Source organism: Pleurodeles waltl, chromosome 9 (genome assembly GCF_031143425.1).
Source record: "Pleurodeles waltl isolate 20211129_DDA chromosome 9, aPleWal1.hap1.20221129, whole genome shotgun sequence".
In the NCBI taxonomy this organism is placed as follows: domain Eukaryota; kingdom Metazoa; phylum Chordata; class Amphibia; order Caudata; family Salamandridae; genus Pleurodeles; species Pleurodeles waltl.
Window position 1 is genome coordinate 210,786,734 of NC_090448.1, and position 19,620 is coordinate 210,806,353.

The 19,620-nt window shown below is 39.6% G+C and overlaps 1 protein-coding gene across 4 annotated transcripts in view; it reads right to left on the reverse strand.

The window, feature by feature from the left end:
- FLNB (filamin B) overlaps positions 1-19,620 on the reverse strand; it is a 455,875-nt gene that overhangs the window by 86,682 nt on the left and 349,573 nt on the right. For 2 of the 4 annotated variants that reach the window (XM_069206566.1, XM_069206564.1), the window contains 3 exons: positions 17,022-17,096; positions 15,998-16,100; positions 1,259-1,399 (listed from right to left, as the gene is read on the reverse strand). In XM_069206566.1, coding sequence (XP_069062667.1) covers positions 1,259-1,399; positions 15,998-16,100; positions 17,022-17,096 — 319 coding nt within the window. The remainder of the gene's footprint in view (positions 1-1,258; positions 1,400-15,997; positions 16,101-17,021; positions 17,097-19,620) is intronic. The other 2 variants (XM_069206567.1, XM_069206565.1) reach the window with 1 other exon arrangement.

A 19,620-nucleotide genomic window follows, 5' to 3' on the forward strand; every position in this document is an offset into this window, starting at 1 on the left:
GCTTGATATCTTACCCTAGCGTACATCAATAATCACCAACGATATGGATTCCAGAACGTCACTTTATTTGATGAGGTCTGGTTAGGTTGTAAAACTTATTGTGACATCATACACTAGAGGGCCCCTTTAAATCATTCCTTATGGAACCGTGGCTCCATTGCAGCCGTATCAGCTTTTAAGGAACTTTTCAAGGCAATGGATGACTGGCCCAAAAACCCTCCTTCCTGCTTAGTCCTTCAATATGAGTCTTCTTTCCTCTTCTATCGCATCCTGCACTACTGCCTGTCGTGTCTCTGCTCCACACTGAAGTCACCATTTCCCTTCTAGTTTTCATCAGCTCCTCATCTACTTTCCACTTCCTCTAGGACATCAATCCCATTTCAGATCCTATTGCATTTTCAAAATGCGGCATTCCTGCCCTTTCAGTACTTCTGAAGAAAACTCTCTTGCAAATGCATTTGTGTCTTCAAAAAGTCACTCCTTCCCTTTCAGTGCTTTTGAAAAGTCAACTCATCTACAAAAAAGGCATCCATTCCCTCCCCGAACATCGGAAATCTCACTGATGAAGGCTCTGAAAGGGAAGGATTCATACCATGAACATGAAAGCGAGAAGAAAAGGATTGTGTGGGTCATCAGAGACTAAGGGCCTTAGAGTTTGAGTACTGGGTTCTGCATCAAAATGTGGCAGCTATACTGCTTAGTGTAACAAGCTGTAATACAACTGTAATACAACTGTAATACGGTGGATGGGACATCCGCTACGTCTTGACGGAGTACCCACTCTGACAAACTCTAAATAAGGTCCTAAATTTAATGTGTAGAATTCAACAATGCCAACTAAAGACAATATGTACACCAAAAGACTCACTGAAAGTACCAATGAAACAGACCTCAGTTTATGGATCTCGGTAGTGATTTACGATAGACATAGGAGCATTTTGGCAATCAAGTGCATGATCCACCAGCTTCAGAGTAAGGGTGCTACACTAATCAGTTTCAGGCACTGCTGTGGCATCGTTTAAAACATTCTTTCCTTTTAATTGTAGAAATGCAAAAACGCTATTAAAGAAGCTTAAAAGATAAACTATTTAGGCCAGTTAAAATGAAGTTAATTTCTAATTTTCTAGTACGGAGTGACACACAAAAAAAAAAAAAAAAAAAACCAAAGCAGAACCCAAGAAGCTAAAACAACTGTCATGCATGCAACCAGAAAACCCAAATCCAATATGAATGTCAAATAACAACATTCCATACTCACCTGGGATATGAAGACCATTATATTTTATATGCAGCTCGTGCAGCCCTGTCTCTGTTGGTGTGTATCGAACTGTTACTGTGCCATCCTTATTATCAACAATTTCTGCAGGTGCAGTATTTCCTGAAGGCATATGAACTTCACCTGTAAGGCAATGTAAAATTCTACATTAAAGTCATCCATGAAGAGCTTGCTTCAAATAACTCACAAAAAAACAGCTGATTTCATCAAAGAACAATGATAATCAATTTAGATTTTCCTTCAATTTAGGTTTTCCAACCACCCAATCGAAGAGTCAATCCTCATTCCAATAAAGACCTCAGAACTTAGAACTGGTGGCCATTAATATTGGAGCTCAAAGTATTGTGCTAATGAACATAAGGGTTAAGGAGGCACATGGAGCACATGCAGACAAAACACCTGGAGACTTTTAAGTTACCCAGGATGGGGAAGCAGTCTTTTGCAAACATTGCCACAACTATAATGATAATTTCCCTTCAGGTCATTATGGACACTGTTTTTAGTACTGGACCTTTGTGATAGACCAATGCTTTCTGGGCACTGTCGTCTTGTGTTTCAAATCAACTATTTAGACTAAAACACCAGAAATCAATGACTTGTAGGTTTAAAGTGTAGGACTGCAGAAAGTGGGCCTGATTTAGATTTTGGTGGATGGGTTACTCCGCTGAAATATGACTGATACCCTGTACGCCTTGTAATAAGTGCCACCGGATAGAATACACTTGTAATGAGGCCAAGGGGACGTCTGTCATGTGTGATGGAGTAATCTTTGTCTGCCAAACTCTAAATCAGGACCAGTGTCCCTAAGGGCCTTGAGTGCTGCGGGCACCATGGTCACACCTCTTTGGAATTCTTTGCAAGTCCCTTTGAAACTGGAGAATTAATTACACGTTTTTCTGAAAAATATAAAAAAACAATGGTGCTTCTGGATTATTTTACTAAAATATTTCCCTAGAGCTGTGGTTTCTTTCGAGGTATGACATCTTTCTGTAAAGAGATATCATCAAATATTAGTGTTAGGCTTTACAGAATGTTTTCTTTGGCTTTTTCGTATCCTGTACACCACTTCAATAATGCTTGGTTTATGTGTAAGTATATGAAGGCTTGTCTAAGAGTCATCCTTCAAAATAAACAGCACTGGCAGTAAGCACAAAGCAATCACTTAAACAAAAAAATCACTGCACCATGACATCAGCTTAAACTTCAAAATTACACCTAATCTGCCTTTCATCTTTAGAGTGAAATCCATGTTGAAAATATCCTCTCTCATTAATATGTTTAACTATCTTATGCCCACCATTTTTCATCCCTAGGTACAGAGAAGTACCAGGTTGGCCTGACATAGGCTGGAGGCATCATTTAAACTTACATTTGAGGAACATGATCTTCAGCTTTTGCGAGAAGGCCACAAGAACATGGTATTTGGAAATTGAAGGGAGACCTCATTATCACAGGCAGAATGTGTAAACTGTTCTGGGAATACTTTTTTCAACCAAGACATAAATTAAATTGTATCATAAGAGACGAATTGATAAAAGTCTGGGGATGAAGGTTTTCTTCAATGTCAGTCAATGATGTCCTGCGGAAGAACGCTATATGTTTGAAGGCCTGTGCATTTGGAATGCCTCCTTTGATGGATGATTCACTCATTAACATAAAGCCTATAGAGAACTTGAGCTTTACTATGAATTAGTAGGTCAAATGGCATAAGACCTATTGAGAACCAAAGTTGACAACTACAAAATTAATCAGGGGAGTAACTAGAACATTAAAATACCCAACACTTTAAACATAAGGTCTGATGGTACTAAGCAAGCAAAGCAAAGCAAATGAGACTCAACCTCCCTAGAAGAGCTTCCTTGCCTCTTACATCCAAGCATTTATCTATTCATCCTTTCACCCTACCATCCAACTGATAGCCACCATTTCACCTTTACATTCTATCACCCATTCATTCTTTTATCCATCATTGAATCTTTCACCATTCCATCCAACCATTGGACATTCCATTCATCCATTCTCACGTCAATCATCTATGCATGCATTCATCCACCCATGCATCCATAATTTCACTTCCTCATCCATTAATAAAGCCTTTCGTCCACTAACTGAACCTTTTGTCCATCCATTAATCCAACTATCAATCCTCTTAGATTTCGATTTACTTTGCCATTCATCTATCCTCTCAGAATTCCTTTTCCTAGGACATTATTTCACCCACCCATCCATCCTCTCAGATTATCCTTTCCTCTGCCATTCTTTCTCCCACCAATCCAATAAAGCTCCCTTTTACCCTCCCATCCTTTCATACACCCATCCATCCATCCATCCTGTCAGATTTCGATTGAGTCTGCATCCTTTGATCCACTGTTGCAATCCGTCCATCATCCTTCTGTGTGGCTAAAGTTGCCCTAAGTGAGAAGGATATGCCCAGACGTGGGTCCCTTGCTCACTGTGCCACTGGATTCAAGCTAGCCTGGCTGATGAAGGGTGATACCCTGAAACCGGTCCCAGGATGCTTGTTTCCGGTCCAGGGAGGACCTGGCTTGGCAGTTCGGGCTGGACTGTTCCCATGAGGAACAGGGTCAAGACTGATTTGCATATGTCTGGGTCCAAACTAGGGTGGAATGGTGAACAAAAGAACAATGGATTAAACCCAGATCTGTGACTGGGGGTGTGTTTGCATTGTTCAGCACTCGGTCCATCATCCTTTTGTGTTGCTAGTATCGATGATTACTCCCTGCCACATGGGATTCTGTTATTACCCATCACATGTCTGAAATTCACGGCAGGTGCTTCTGTGTCTTCCAATTCCTCTGGTCATGCTTAACAATTGATTTTGACATCACACTGGGTCCTTTTATTCTGGTGTGTCTGGAGGTATTGTCTCTTCATTTGCATGGCTTTGTTTTTAATTGGAACACGTTTGGCCACTTAATCTTCCATTATGGGCAGATCTTTGAAGCAGAAGGAAAAGAGCACACCTCTCCCATCCACAACCAAGCTTATTATTCATTATAAAAATCATCAATGGGATCTTGTCCCTGATGTATATCTCAGTCCTAATAGATGGCACCAACAACTTCTGGATGGTAGATTCTGTGTCAGCCTCTGCATCTCTGTAAAAAAAAAAAAAAAAAAAAAAAAAAACCTGCTTCAGTCGAAAAACCTAAGAAAGACTTGGAAACTCCTTCCAAATCACCACCTCCTTTCACTCTAGAGGACGTTATTGACCAATGTATTACAGCCATACAGCAGTATATTAGTGATGAAGAGGAATCTATCCCAGTGTATTTCCGCTGACAAAAGAAGTTGAGCTACTCTAAAAGACCACTGGAGACTCAAAAAACAGGAATCAGAGAAAACACCTGTGGCTTTATGGTATACCAGAAATTCAAAGGGTCCCAACATGATATCCTTTTCACAAAAGGCAATCCCTTCCATTGTCCATCTACAGGAGCGCAACCAGCGAAACATTCAAACAGCTCATTGCCTGGACCCCAAGCCATCTGCTACAGTTCCTCACTCCAGACCCTGGAGCATATTGTTTTCTTCTTGTAGTACACCAACTTAAAGTATATTCTCTCTGCAACCAAACAAGTGGGGCGCTTACAGTAGTCTGGTCACAGGGTATATTTCTTGCAGGATGTCTCTAATGCAACAGCTGCCAGAAGGAAATGCTTCCTTGAATTTCATCCGCAACTGAACTACATGAACATTAAATATGGTTCAGTCCACCATTGTTTTTTCAAAATTACTTACAAGGAGAACTCTTACACTTTTGAGGACCCTTCTCAATGGCAGGACTTTCTTTGCCAACACGGTAAGTTTTTTATCTTGCCCTATTTATCTCTCTGTTTTGACCTCCCTAGTAACTGTTTAATATTGCAACGTTCAAACCTTCATATCCCTATCTAGTGGTAATTTGCATTTTTTCTTAAGTTTACCATGTTTTTACTTCATTGTTTGCCAAGGCGAGTCTGGTTCTATCTTCTTTAGGAGCTATATATCGTCCATATCCTTTGGGATGTTCTTTATGTTTTGTAACAATATTATTGCAACCAAGGATCTTTCTTCCTGTGTTGCCTACTAGTTTTCCTCATTTTGGGGGATTTACTCCCTCTAATTCTTCTTTATCTTTTTCTTCTTTTTTCTATCTGTCATTTTCTCCTCAATTCGTTTTTAAGTGGATACTTCCTCAGTTCACAATTAAGATGCTTATGTATACTTTTCAGGTTTATTGAAGACTTCTTCCAGAAGGAAGCTCAGAATAACAACATGGCATGTTAAAAGTTTGAAAAATCCCATTAAATGGCAACATGTTTTTCTCTACCTCTCTAGTCTAAAATGCCAATTTGCATTACTTCAAGAAACGCATCTTACTGATGTGGACATTAATAAACGTTTAAAAAAATGAGTGGTTGAACTTTATTTTTCCCCTCTATGCTGCATAAAAATGGTGCAGCAATATTGTGTCATAAAAATGTAAACAAATCACTTGTTTCCCAGGAGAATGACAAGGAATGTAGATGGGTACTAGTTCAACTTAAAATTGATGACATCACTTATATGATTATGAATGTTTATGGTTGTAGGCACCCTGACCTAACTTCGTAGAGAATTATCTCTAAAAAGATTGCACAATACTCTACTGTAAACTTCATTCTGGGTTGTGACTGTAAACAAATCTTGGATGCCTTCAACGACCGGCACTCAATTACGATAAGGCCCACAAAGCATTATTATTAAACCTTGTAAACCACTGAATTTACACCTTTTGAGGAGTCCATCAAGACATTATTTTATCACCATACAATGCACAAGTCCACACACACTGATTTCTCTCGAGCAACCACTACAAAAGCAAGAATTATTTTCAGCTGTCAAACATCTCCCTACAGGTAAAGCGCCTGGTCCCGATGATTTCAAGGTCGAATTCTACCAGCATTTACCAAAATTACTGTTCCCTAAATTATTGAAATCACTTTTTTATTTTCTCTCACTGAATAAATTGTCTGGCTCCCTTACAGAAGCTATGATCTGTCTCATTCCAAAAAAAAGCATAGTGACCAATCCCAATACAAAAATGATCATCCTATATCACTGATAAACAGTGACTGTAAAGCATTAGCCCTCTGACTTAATGATCACATCCCCGATCTAGTACACATTGAACAGTCCGGGTTTGCATAAAATAGAACTACTGTAGACAATTTGTGTTTTTCTAAATATCCTATCCTTAGCAGAGCCCCCAAACTTAAGCATTCTCTCTTGTTGTTGTTGCTTATCGCCCTTGTTATTCATTCTTGCTCTTGAACCCTTTCTGCATAGACTAAAACATGCCAACGACTTTTCTGGTTTCTACCTAAACAATGTACACACAAAATTTTCAGCATACGTGGATGACATCCTTCCTTATATTTCCAAACCAGAATCTTTTCTCACACATTCCTTTGAAGAGTTAAGATGATATTCAAAGGTGTCTGGGTATAAACATAATATAAAAAAGTTTGAAGAGACCCCTTTGAGTAAGTTCTGTTTCAAAATCCGCTTCACAGGAATGGGCTTATCCTGGAACCCTGACAAAATAAAATATCTGGGTATCTGGTACCACAATAATCTTAGAGATGCAGTACAATCTAATATGGATGTTCTTCTCTCTAAAATTGCTAAACGAACAAAGGGTTGGTCACCATTATTTTTATCATGGTGGGGTTGCCTTAATACAATCCAAATGATGATACGTCCTATCATTAATTTTTATCTTATGATGCTACCTATTAAATTTCCTGGGAAATATTTCATAGCCATTGAAAATCTTTTATCTCGCTTTTTCTGGAATTGGAAACTATCTTGTATATCTTTCCAATTCCTGAAGTTACCCAAGTCTTTTGTTGGGGTCAATTTCCTTTTTTGCTTTTAATCATCATCATCATCATTAAGTTTTATTTCCGCAAAGTGCCATAATAGTACAAGTTCAAGTGCAACCATGACCAAATCTAAATAACAATAAAACAATACACAATAAATACTTCCAGTTTAATACATTGTAAAAAATGTAATTCAATGTAGCAGCAAGCAAATAGTGTAGATACCTTGTTAAAACACTAAAATCTTTTATTATTCTCATCATTCAAATAAAGTGCTATAATATGTAAGGAGATGAGTATTTAGTAGACACAAAATACATCAGTAGTGCCAGGGTCAGTTTGCTGGGAACTCAGCTTTTGCCTTATTTTCCACATCAATAACAAATACCGTGGAACAGCAAAGACAAGGCAGCTCACATCTCTCATCCCCAATCATTATAATGGTCTCTTCGACATACTTAATTCAGGGAATATTGCCTGAGCACAGTATATGTAGAAATTCTTCGAGGCCCTGTTGATAACTGCATAGCTTAGGAGTGGTCCACATCCTTCTCCAATGAACAATGGATCTCACACCAATCCCATTGGAGATGTTCCTGAACCTCATATCTAACCTGAGAGGGAGCAGAGGGGTACTGATGGGGAGGCCCATCAACTGAGGCAAAAATCATTTTCAGCTGCCAGCAAGCAGCTAACTCCACACCATTTAGAGCCGCTCCTAGGGCCTGATGTTTGTAAATTTCGATCACTGGTAACATAGGACGGAATTGGGTGTCTTGATGCATTTTCACCAGGCCCCCATTTTAATTTCAAGGACCCTCTGTCTGCAGAAGCTATGGAAACTATCGAAAATATTGAAATCCCCACTGGTAATTTTGAGAGCAGAAGCATGTCATCTGCAAAAATAAGAGCAGGGACCTTGATGTTTGCCAGGCTTGTGGCATTACTCTTGCACTGATCCTGGTGGAATACCAGATTGTTAACATATAACGTAAAAAGAGTAGAATCAAGGGCACAGCTCTGTCTAACCGCTTTAATTACAGCAAATGGGTAGGTCAGTTCTCCCAGCTGGCCACATCCAACCTGGCATAATTACGTTAATGGAGCCTGATAATAATTTCCAAGAGATAGTTAGGAACTCCTATTTCAGCTAGTACAGGACAGAGTGTGGGTCTTGGCACCAGGGCGAACGCAGATGGTAGGTCTACAATACTACATTAAGTCGACCACCGCTCAGAACCACTGTTTTCCAAAATACTAGCAGGAGTCCAAACACTTGATCTACAATGCAGTTGTGTTCCCGAAAGCCAGCTTGCAGTAGAGTCAAAATCGAATTCATTGTCAGCCACTCTTGCAGCCTTTCCAAGATGATTCGACTGAACAGTTTTTGGGAGCTGTCGATAAGGCTTAAAGACCTGTAGTTTATGGGGACGGATCGGAATACCTTTTTGAAAATCAGTATTATTTCTGCCCCTGCCCAGGATGAGAGGGATAGGTGTCCCTTTCATGATGGCATTAAAACATGAATGTTAAGTAGGGGCTCCAACTATCAATCTTATCTAAGCACAAATCTCCCAGGATCTTTGTCAAGCCCTGGAACTTTATTAGGAACGATCTTAATAGCCACACTCACTTTCAGGATTAAAATAGGAGGAATCTCCACACCTTCACTCACACCACTTAGGCTTGCTACCTTTGGGCCCAATGGACCACTTTGGAGTGAAATAGGTTACCCAACCATGAAATACAAAAGGGAGCAATGGCAACCCATTTGGTGGCAACAACATGATTCTCAATAGGGCAGTGTCCCTCTCGGCTACCCATGGGCACCATGTTCCAAAAGGAACTATGGTCCCAGTCTTTGGCCATAGCCAGCAGTTCTTCCCATTTCCCGCATTTCCAGGCTCTCTTTGCTTCTTTCATACTGTTTTTGTACGCCGCCCTCATAGCTTGAATCAGCATTCTATCTTGCTGATTAATTGCGACAGTAAGTGCATTCCTGGCACTTTCACATGCTTTGTTATACCAGGATGGGGAGATTTCCTTACTTACAACCTGCTTAGTCTCCACATACAAATGCCTATTTAATTCTGTGTACATATGGTTATGCATGTTATCAATCCTTTCTAGAGTCCAATGCTAGATCCAGAAGGAGAAATCCCCAATACTTTCAGCTATTAATTTAAAATTAGTCCCAAAAAGCTCTTGGGATTTTATCATGACACTCCACTTGACTCTGCGCCGATTGTTGGTTAATCTTCTATGAAATGACTCAATGCAGCTACCTTGACTACTGCGAGCAGGGATCTCCATAACAAGAATTAGGGCATTATGACTGCTATCTTGTCGGGGTGTTAAGGCCATGTCTATTAAGTGCTGCCAGATCCTTACATCCACCAGTATATAATCAATAAGACTAGTACTTTGGATGTGGTTGGGAGTATGATTTCCTTCCCCATAAGAAATAGTTCTGCCATTACAAGCTCATATACCCTTATTTACTGTCAATGCACTTAATTGAAGTGCCAGGCGAGGCCATTTCTTAAAGGGAGGGATTACTAATTCTGGTATTGTTCATATTCTGTCTTCATCCTGGGTGAGGGCTTCACTGTTAAAATCTAGTGGTTCATATTGGCAACTAAAATCCCCACCCACAATTTTTAACACCCCAACCGGTGGTGCTGCCATGTTTGAGTTCAGTAGCTCTCTAACTGGGGATTCAACTTTATTCTCCACTGGTCTTAAGTACACATTATAAATATTGAAAAAAAACTTTCCGCAGAAATGTCATACTAACACACAAAATACTGGGAGAACCTATCATGATTTCCTTGGCCACACAGGTGAGCATAGTACTGACCAATTTTGTAAGTCCCCCACAAGGGCCTGCCCCTTCCTTTTGTTGAAGCTTCCTGGTTAAAGTTAACAAAGCCTGCAGGATGCACAAGGCAAAGATTGTGCATGTCTACAAAATAGCACCAATTTGGGCAATTTAGTTTGGAAACTAGCCTTACAACATTCAAAGAAACTAACTTAGTAGGGGGAGTTAAATGTCTTGTGACAGGATCACCAACATATCCAGCCCTAGTTGGCACCCCCCCGTCCGTTCTCAAATGATCTGCCCAGAGCAGATGGGGCAGCACTGTCCCTTGTATTACTTTCCCTCGTACTATTACAAGGGCTATATCAGGGCTGTATCAATGGCTTGTGAATAAAATGTTCATGCTGATTTTGTTTTTCTGACCCAGTACGGGCTCGTCTGAGCTCAAGCCCAGCCAACACAATAGAGTGGTTGATTGCTGATAGTCCTGTTTGTGCTCTTTCGAGGGTACCTCCATGTTCTGTCCTAAACCGGGTCCCAATTGTTTGTACTCACTTGAGCTGCGATCATCATCAGTGACATCAATCTGCTGCTTCCTCCCAACACCCTGAAGGGTAGTACCTCCCAAGGAGCTCTCTATTATTCTAACAATGAACAAGAGCCGGAGTAACACAAGTATCATAAGTGAACCAATCTACTCCTGTTAGAACATCCTAATGGTTAGAAATGAGGACTCTGTATACATCATGATTGCTTAGTAGGCCATTAGAAACAAAATTGGGTACAGATAGTGGACATAAGTTTTTCTTCTTTATGGTAGAATCGTGTCAGGAATAATAACTTGGTTTATAAAAATAGCCTAATGGCAGCAAATCAGTACTCAACTCACCTACCTGTTCACTTAAATGACCAAAAAGCAGGTTCTGCACTACTAGTAGAGATCTAAAATTAATGATGACACAATCTTCTGGGTGATCCACTAACCCCAGCTGATTCGTCCGACTATGCAAATCAGAAGAATGTTATTCGCCAAAGAGAAAGGGAAGTCACTGTACTGTGTGAGCCGGTTCAGTGTTTTATTGGTGAGTTCTGTGTGTGGTTCCCTCTGACCCTCACAGAGAGGAGGGACTCCAGTTCGTATAGACACATAAGGGCAAGATGCAGGTGGGAGATTCATCGCAGAAGGCTATGGCTTCGAATAAATCCATTAGCCCCAGGCTTCCCTACAGAGTTGATCTTACAGGTATTTGGCCCCACCTGGTGGCTCGCATTGGCACACTGAGATGAACAGAGAGGCAGACAGTTACGACTCTTGTTGGAAAACAGAGTTTTAGAGTCTAAATGTTGGCTATCTGACACAGGTCTGGCAGGTACTGTGGGCCCTATAACTTGGGGAGCTGGAATCTGAAATTTCTTAATATCATCCAGTGCTTGTTCAATTGCTGTCATGCGAATTAGGACTGGAGAAAGTTCCACAAGTATTATATCCTTAACTTGAGCAATACAGTCCTCCAACAACTGTACAGGCTGCAATGGTTTAGATGCAATACCCCCCCTTAAGTAGCCTTCTAGGCTGATAAGGATGATTGTGCCGAGACAGATGGCATGGGGGGAGAATTAATTTGGGTAACAACCTCCACAGATCTGTTGCGTACCATCCGCCTGGACGCACTGCGACATGGTTGACTTTGAGCAGACCTCAGGAGAAACCGGATTCGAAGCATGAACTTGACCTCAATTCATTTTAAACGGGGCAACAGTTGGTGCAGGGGATGCATTGGCATGAGGTGTCATGCCAGATGTCATACTAGAACCCATGGACAATATCCTCACTGCTAGTTCAATTTCAGTGGATATAACCTCAATGCCCCTTTGTAGCATCATATCTATAGAGGTTGTTATGGGAAGAGGGGTTGAGATGGAGAACCCTCCTACAGCTTTTGTCTTGTCCATTTCTACATTTTAGAACAATCAAAATGCACAAAATACTTTAATCTTGTAAACTAGTACTTTCAGGATCATGAGCCAAAGACGGGTGGCCCAGTCCATCGTCCTCTGGGCTCTGACGGGCATGGACGGGCCCGCCATTGGCACATGCTTAGCCCACACAGCAGGAAACATGGCAGCGCTAAAAGTGCTTGTTGGATAGCAGCCCCCCTCCCTCAAAAATGATGCGATGTTTGCACCTCTGGGCTTATGGGTAGCAGGGAGATGGGGTCTCCCCACCAATGATGCCACACATCCTTTCCATCCTCTCCCCATTTGGAGTCATGGTCCACAGATTTCCCCCATCTCCATCATTAACACCTCCAAAGTTGTTTTCATATATAAAACATTGAACACCCTTCCAACAGACAGACCTCAATCCAAAATGGAACTCATATGAGAATTAGATTTATAATCTAATTGGACTATATCCTCATGGAAGAACATTCATAATACTACACACCCAGCTAATCTTACTCAAACACTTTACTATTTTTATAACAGGCTTCATTATACCCTAGCACTTTTTTTCAAATTTAAATTGCTCAAACAAGATACTTATTGCCATTTTAATACAAATTGTGGAACCTACATCCACAAGTTTTTTCTTTGTCCTAAACGTTCTCTATTCTCGGATCAAACACAGACAAGAATAGGTGACATTATTGACATTCATACTTAGTCTCAATGGCTGCTTTATTTCTAGGTGGTCTGAGTAATGTATGGACTCATAACAAAATGTTTGGCAAATTAGGCGACCTTATGATTGCAATTGGTTTCCAGGTATTCACTTCCAACTGGAAATCTACATACACTATTATTCTCCAACAGAGGTGAAACTTAGTTTGTCATAACCACCGTCTGGATCTGCATAAGTTATATTCTACCTCTTTATTTGCAATATGCAAAGCATTGTGGGAACCACTTATCCGATATTTGACTTCACTTGCAAGCAGTACAGCCTCATTAATCGCCGAGTTACAGTATATTGTTTGCATTTATTATTCTGTATATTCACCATGTTGTTTTATTTAAGTTTTTATTATTGATCTGTTACCAAACTGTTTAGGAGGTTTTGATTGTAGTATATGTCTTGAATTTTCTTTTTTTCTCTCTCTTCCCCTTCTTTTAATTTCCATTTCCCCATTTTACTGTTCTTTCCTCTCTTCCTACATTACTCTTCGTGACCACCTTCCATTAACACCTATTTTACTACAAGCATTACTATTGTTTTATACGCTGTTTGAACATGTTGAAATATTTGCCTTCTTTGTTCTACAACATTTTACAAATGGATCAGCTTGTTGGAAGTCATGTACACTGTTTTTCTTCCTTTTATAAAAAATATTAAACTTACAAAAAACATAGAACACCTGAGGCCTTCAGTTTAGGCCTTAATCCACACAAAAAAGCAGGAAAGCAAGTGCATGTATTTTTGGATCTGGCAGTAATATTGGCCAAGTAGAGAATACGACTGGTGTGGAAGGCTAATGAAGCCTTTTTGCTGAAGAGATGGATAGTGGATGTGTATATTCGAATCACAGAAAATAGTAGAATACTGGAAGCCACCTCATAGAAGACAGGCTGTTGTATTTTGGCAGCCATCTGGAACTAACTAAACACTCAGAGGACACACCACCATGAACCCAATGGAACCGGCACCTAGCACAATAAAGTGTCAAAGACTGTTATATGAGATAGGAATCATAACTTTCTGATGGATGTTGGACTTAACATGGGGGCTGCACTGGTTGTACCCCACTCTACCAGATACTTCTAATGGACCAAAATTAAATTGTTGGGAAGAATAAAAGTAGCCCCAGTTACTGTATAAATGTAAATGCTGGGGGATAAAAAAAATGTGGGTCAACAGTTATGTTTAAGTCTCTCTTAATGGTAACATAAAGATGATGCCTGTTATTTGAGAGTAAAGTGGATACATTATTGTTTGCTATTAAATATGTTAAAATGAATAACCAATATTTTGCAGGTCATGAGGTGAAGGAACTGTATTTCCAAAGTGTCTACAGTCTTCTTTCCCCCCCATCCAAGATTAACCAAAGACTAGAGCTTTATGGATGTCAGATGTACTTTAAGTGCAACAGGAACCAGCTGGCAAAAAGTCAAGTACATTTCGCTACAGAAAAGAAACTGCCCATTCATTCACCAGCTCAAAGATAGAAAGAGTTTATTTATGCTGTAGCCCATCACAGGGAAGCACTGTGTCTAAGCTGCGAAGAACATCATAAAAAAAGGAGTCACAACGCTGAATGCAAAACCACAAGTCATCTAAAATCAAATGCAGACTGAACAAATATATGTAAAGGTGAAAATCAGGTTGGCAAAATAATATAAAAAAGGTATGTGGAAACATTTCTAAGTTGAAAAAATATTAGTTGAAATAAACACATGTGATCAAATAGGGTCTGTATAACTAACTATGGGATTGAAATAGCGTCAAAAAAGAAAAAAAGTAAGTTCAACAAAAATATACTGTTAGGAGGAGAGCTGACTGGACCTTCCTCTTCCACATGTCTGTAGAAACAAGAGAAGGTCTCTGGTTCCTGAATTAATCTTATTAGTACACTAGGTGGTATCCACAAATCTGCTTCTATAGGGGAAGATGAAAAGAACATAGGGGGTGGCCAAAGGTAGCACAGTTCTTCGTCCCTACTTGGAAGCACATCTTGATAGAGTTTTGTTTCTGATTAAAGAAATCGCAGAACTGGCTCAGAGAACAATTTAATTGAAGCAACAACATCTCTATCACAAGTTACTGAACTTACAGCAGTACCTTGTGTGGTGTCAGTTTGTCACTGGATTAAAAAAAATACAATGTGATGTTGACTGACGAGCGGGCATATTATACTGGGATAGAACTGTGCAGTGTCCAGTTGGTTTAGATATTTACATTGCACATGTTTACTATTTGAAGAGAAGGGAAGTCAAGTGATTTGCCAAGAATCATACATTTTTGGCCAAGAAGCAAACCCAGGATTAGAACACAGATCTGTACATTTTAAATTCAGTGGCTGGACCACAACTTTGCCAAGCAATAGCCATGAAATATAAAATTACATGCCTCACTTTTACCCAATACCACAAGCCAGATATGACTATGGGATTAGCTGGAGCCAATTGTTTAACATTCAAACAGATAATGTTTGAAATTCAGGGTCATGAGTTAAAATCGTAAGGCCTTTTATTGCTGCTTAAAAGACAATGGAAAAGATAGCTTTCAAGTGTAACGATTCTGCAAACCCAAACTGAGGGAAACCACCAAAAGAAGATCAGTGAAGATAAAGTCTACTTATTTTCAATACAAAGTTTCTGATATTGTCTCACAAAAATGAAAAACTTCAATCAAGTGTGACTGCTTGACTTGAAGCTGAAATACTACAAAATTATCAGGATGAAGATCACTACTGAACTACATACTTAAAGGTCTAACTACAGTAACATGTTTTAATACAATGTTGACTGTAATTATAAAGCCATGCATTTGATAATTTCTAAAAGATATGCATCATTTTCATCCCTCACTTTCCAGCATTCAGTGTTTGGTCTGATTCATATGACCTCTTTGCAATTAATGATTTCATCCAGAGGTACATGACAAACACACAGCTAACAACTAGTCCATTTGTTGTTAATGCTGGGAGTCAATATCTGGCTGGAAACAGTGATTGTCAGAGCAACTGTAAAGCTTCCAGGACTCAAAATAAAATACATGTCTGATTGAGGTAAAACCTAAATAAGCTTGTCCCTCAGCAATTCAATAAGAGGGTAATGTTCCCCTTCTGGATAGCACTATAATTTTGACCACCTTACTGAGGATTGGACAGATTTGTAAAACCAGCTTTTCTACTGTCTGTAAAGCAATTTGGAGTCCTACCTGAAGAAGTGCTCACTTAATTGGATTCAGGGGGCAAATGCCATAGGGGAGGTTCTCCTCCCAGCCTCTGGATTTGTTGAACATAAATAGTAAACTTCAATATATTAGACTAAACACAACTCTACAAGAGTAAATTAATTTCTTCTCACCTGTTATCTCTCCTGTCCTTACAGAAAAAGGAATAACCATATCAAACGGCCTGTATCCTAGCCCATTCATGGCACTGACCGGAGCATAATTAGTTTCTGAGACCTGAAAAATACAAGATGTTGTCAACTACAAACACTAAAAGATGAGACTCTCCAAGTGCAACTGGAATTTTTACAAATAGATTGCTATTTTTGCTTGGGATCAGACCAAAATTAGTCAGTGGCTTGATGTATGTTAGTGCTAAAATTTGGAGCAATTTCAAGACCAGCAGTTGTAACTAAAACATGACTTAGACTAACAACTTTAGAATAATTATGCAACTCTCTCAGGGACCAATGGTAGCATGGCAGGCACACTGCATCCAATTAAAGGAGTAAATGATTATGTTTGTGCCAGCTTCTTAATTGTATGCAATCTATTTGTGAAATTTCCAGCATGTTTCAAAACTGCAACAAACCAGCATGGAAATGGAAAGCCAAAATGTGGTGAGATGGAAACCCGCAATGGCTCAACCTGAAAGAGAACAGTTTAATCACATGTGGCCTGGAAAATAAATTTAATGCAAAGTGTATAGGGAGGAGGATGAATACGAGAGACTGTAAATCCTGGAATACATACATTTCTGAAATGTGGTTTCCCTAAAAAAGCAATGAAAAAAAACTTTAAGCACAATTTCTGAAGCTGGGCACTAGAAAAAAGGATGGAAAAAGATGAATGTGCACATATTTAGCCTGCGAAATGAACAGAAAATGTCAGGAGAAGTGTAAACATGCATTCCGCTCCCAAAGAAATATGTTTTTCAACAGCTCTTTCTAAAAGCCTGTTTAGAAAAAGTAGTGTTTTTAAATCAAAGGCCGGTCTCCAGTACATTCAGTGCAGCGGGGATCAAATCAAATGGACAGGTTAAGAAAACATGATCAGAGAGGGGGTGCAAAGGCGGAAAAAGCCCCAAAAAGCAGCCATGTCATTTCTGAAATGGAAGATGTCAACGGAAAGGCAAATGTAGAGAAAAATAACTTGTACCAAGGGTTCCATTCCAGGGGGGTATGCACTAACTTGCTGCTGCTGCTGCATCATTACCGGAACTTCTTCTGCGGCCTGGTTAGTGGTAGAAGGAGGTTAGGTTGGTACAAGGTGTTTGCGCTTTGCTAACACATTTGCAGGCGATCCGCAGACCATGGTACACAAGGCATCTCAGAAAATTTGTAACAGCAGAACAACACTCAATATAAGAGAGGCCATGTGGAACTGTGGCATCATTTAGTCTACAGATTACAGTTATGTTGTTACAATGGCAACTCAAGGGGATACTATATCTAATAATCCTTTGCAGCCACACTATGAGTCGGCTACATTTTCAATTTACATGTGATAATACTGAGCAACTTACTGGAGGTGTTTTTCATTACAAACTCATGCAATTTATGTGACTCTTTCCCATTGTAGATTGCAATGCATTAAGACGTCCAATCTGTATGCACTTTCAGTCACTAATAGCAGTCAACAGCGTCCATTTTTCCCTGATTTTGAGTTGAGCAGAAAGAGAAAATTCTCCGATTTCTTATGAGAATGCTAAAATCTATGGAAAATTCACTGGTACAAGTGTTCCCAACCTTACGATGACACGCTGGAGAAATTCCAACCAGTATATTCCTTGATTTAAACATTTCCTGCAGTATATTTCATAAAGATATCTCTCTCCCTCTATAGATATGTATATACAGCGAGAGAGGAAGGAGAGGGGAGAGCGTGAGCGAGAGATAGAGAGAAAGATATTGATTCCACAAAACTGAAATAGATGGCAGACATGTAATAAACAGTCAAAATAGAGTAAGGTCCCGATCACATAAGCTGTTCTATTTTACTGCATCCAGTAATCACTGCTTTACCTCAGTGTCCATCGCGTACTGTTATTGCAGTTGTCCTTTTAGTAGGTGTTGTTTCAATGACTCTTGCTAACTTAATGTATTCTCCATCCAGCGCAATGTTATCACTCGAACTGCAGCTCCCCATTTACGTCTATAAAGCAGTCGGTACTGACATGTATTTTTTACATTTACTATATGTAATTTTAAAGTGTTTTGACTTAAATACTGAGTTGCAATTCTTCTGCTGCTCGGTTTTTCTGTAGTTAGTCTGTTTTGAATCCGAAGTGCCCTATTAAAATCCTAGCTTTGTAATGAATGTTGGAACCTTCTGTGCTGTGCAGGATATTTGGAGAGTGCGGATTGTTTGCTATAAGAACACACCATCGGTGTTTCAGGAGGACCTTGGCTGAACTGTTTTGAATTTCCAGGTTTTTATTCTCGATAACTACTGAAACGCTTCCATTTTATGTTTACTCGTGTTTAAGTTTGTCTCTTCTCTTACACCATAGCTCAGTTCAGGTCGGGCTAGAAGCTCAGTGCTCCTAGGAAATGAACGTGATAGTTTGATCGTGGCCATGAAATCGGATCCCAACTGCATACTCTCAATACTCATTTTAACAATATTAAAAGCTTATGTTTTAAGTTCATGTTTATGGGTGCTTTCTATTGTGGCTCACAGCTTGCTTTGCAGCCATTTCAGTGGACCCTGAAGACCATTTGTGGAGTAATATGGGATTTCCATGTATGTGCTATGATGACAGTAACTGTCTTATGACTTTTAACTATGTAGATAGGAAAGAGCAAATAAAAATGTAAGGCAAATTCAAATGTGCAGATAGAATAGACAATCAGAAAAACTACTGTGGGCGTCCTTAGCCATGGAAAAAGCCAAACCTATAATGTATGATGACATCATGGATAGAATATTGAGTTTGTGAACAACAATCTCAAAGTAATGCCAGACTAACTAGTTACCAAGCTAGGCACACTACAGGAGCACAATCCTGGCCTCAGACTCAATTTAAACATTATCAATTAGAATAAGAAGACATTGGTAAAATCTATGGAATTTTCTTTTCTTGGGCTGAAAAGTAAAGCTCCAAGACTGACTTTTAACTTCAGCAGATCTTCCCTCTTCACGTGCAGCTTTCCTAGCTGACGGAAACATTTTACAGAAAATTCACCACCAACAAACAGACCCTGTTGCTCTCTTGTTTCTGTACTACAGCCATTGCCATGTGGTAGCCAGCACCAACTCATGAATTTCATGTGATACATAACGTTGCCCCACAAGAAAAGGGCTTTGGCGTTCCAGCCCCAAAGTACATGGCAGAGGAACAGAGCCATCTCTGCCTTGAAAAGAAATGTTGCCCATCCAAATATCTAGGAGATTTTTGGGGAAGGATCGATTTTATGAAAAATTATCCACTGTGTGGAAGAGTTGTAATGATACATCTCATTATAGTGCAAAACATTCTCCGTTTAGCTTTTGTTACTGAATACAAGAGATTTCCAGTGTTCATTTCAAAGGATGTTAATAAAACAGGTTGGGGTCTGTGGACATTTATGTTCAAGTAGTGAACACGCCATAGAGAAACTTGGGAAGTATGATGAATGCTTTATGTTGTACATTCAGGGTTATAGGTGGTGAATTTGGCATTCTAAGGCAAGAGACCTGGGATGGCAGTATATGTGTTTCCAAATCTTACCACTTCTTTATTATACACAATTTGTATACAAAAAAGGCTTATGTA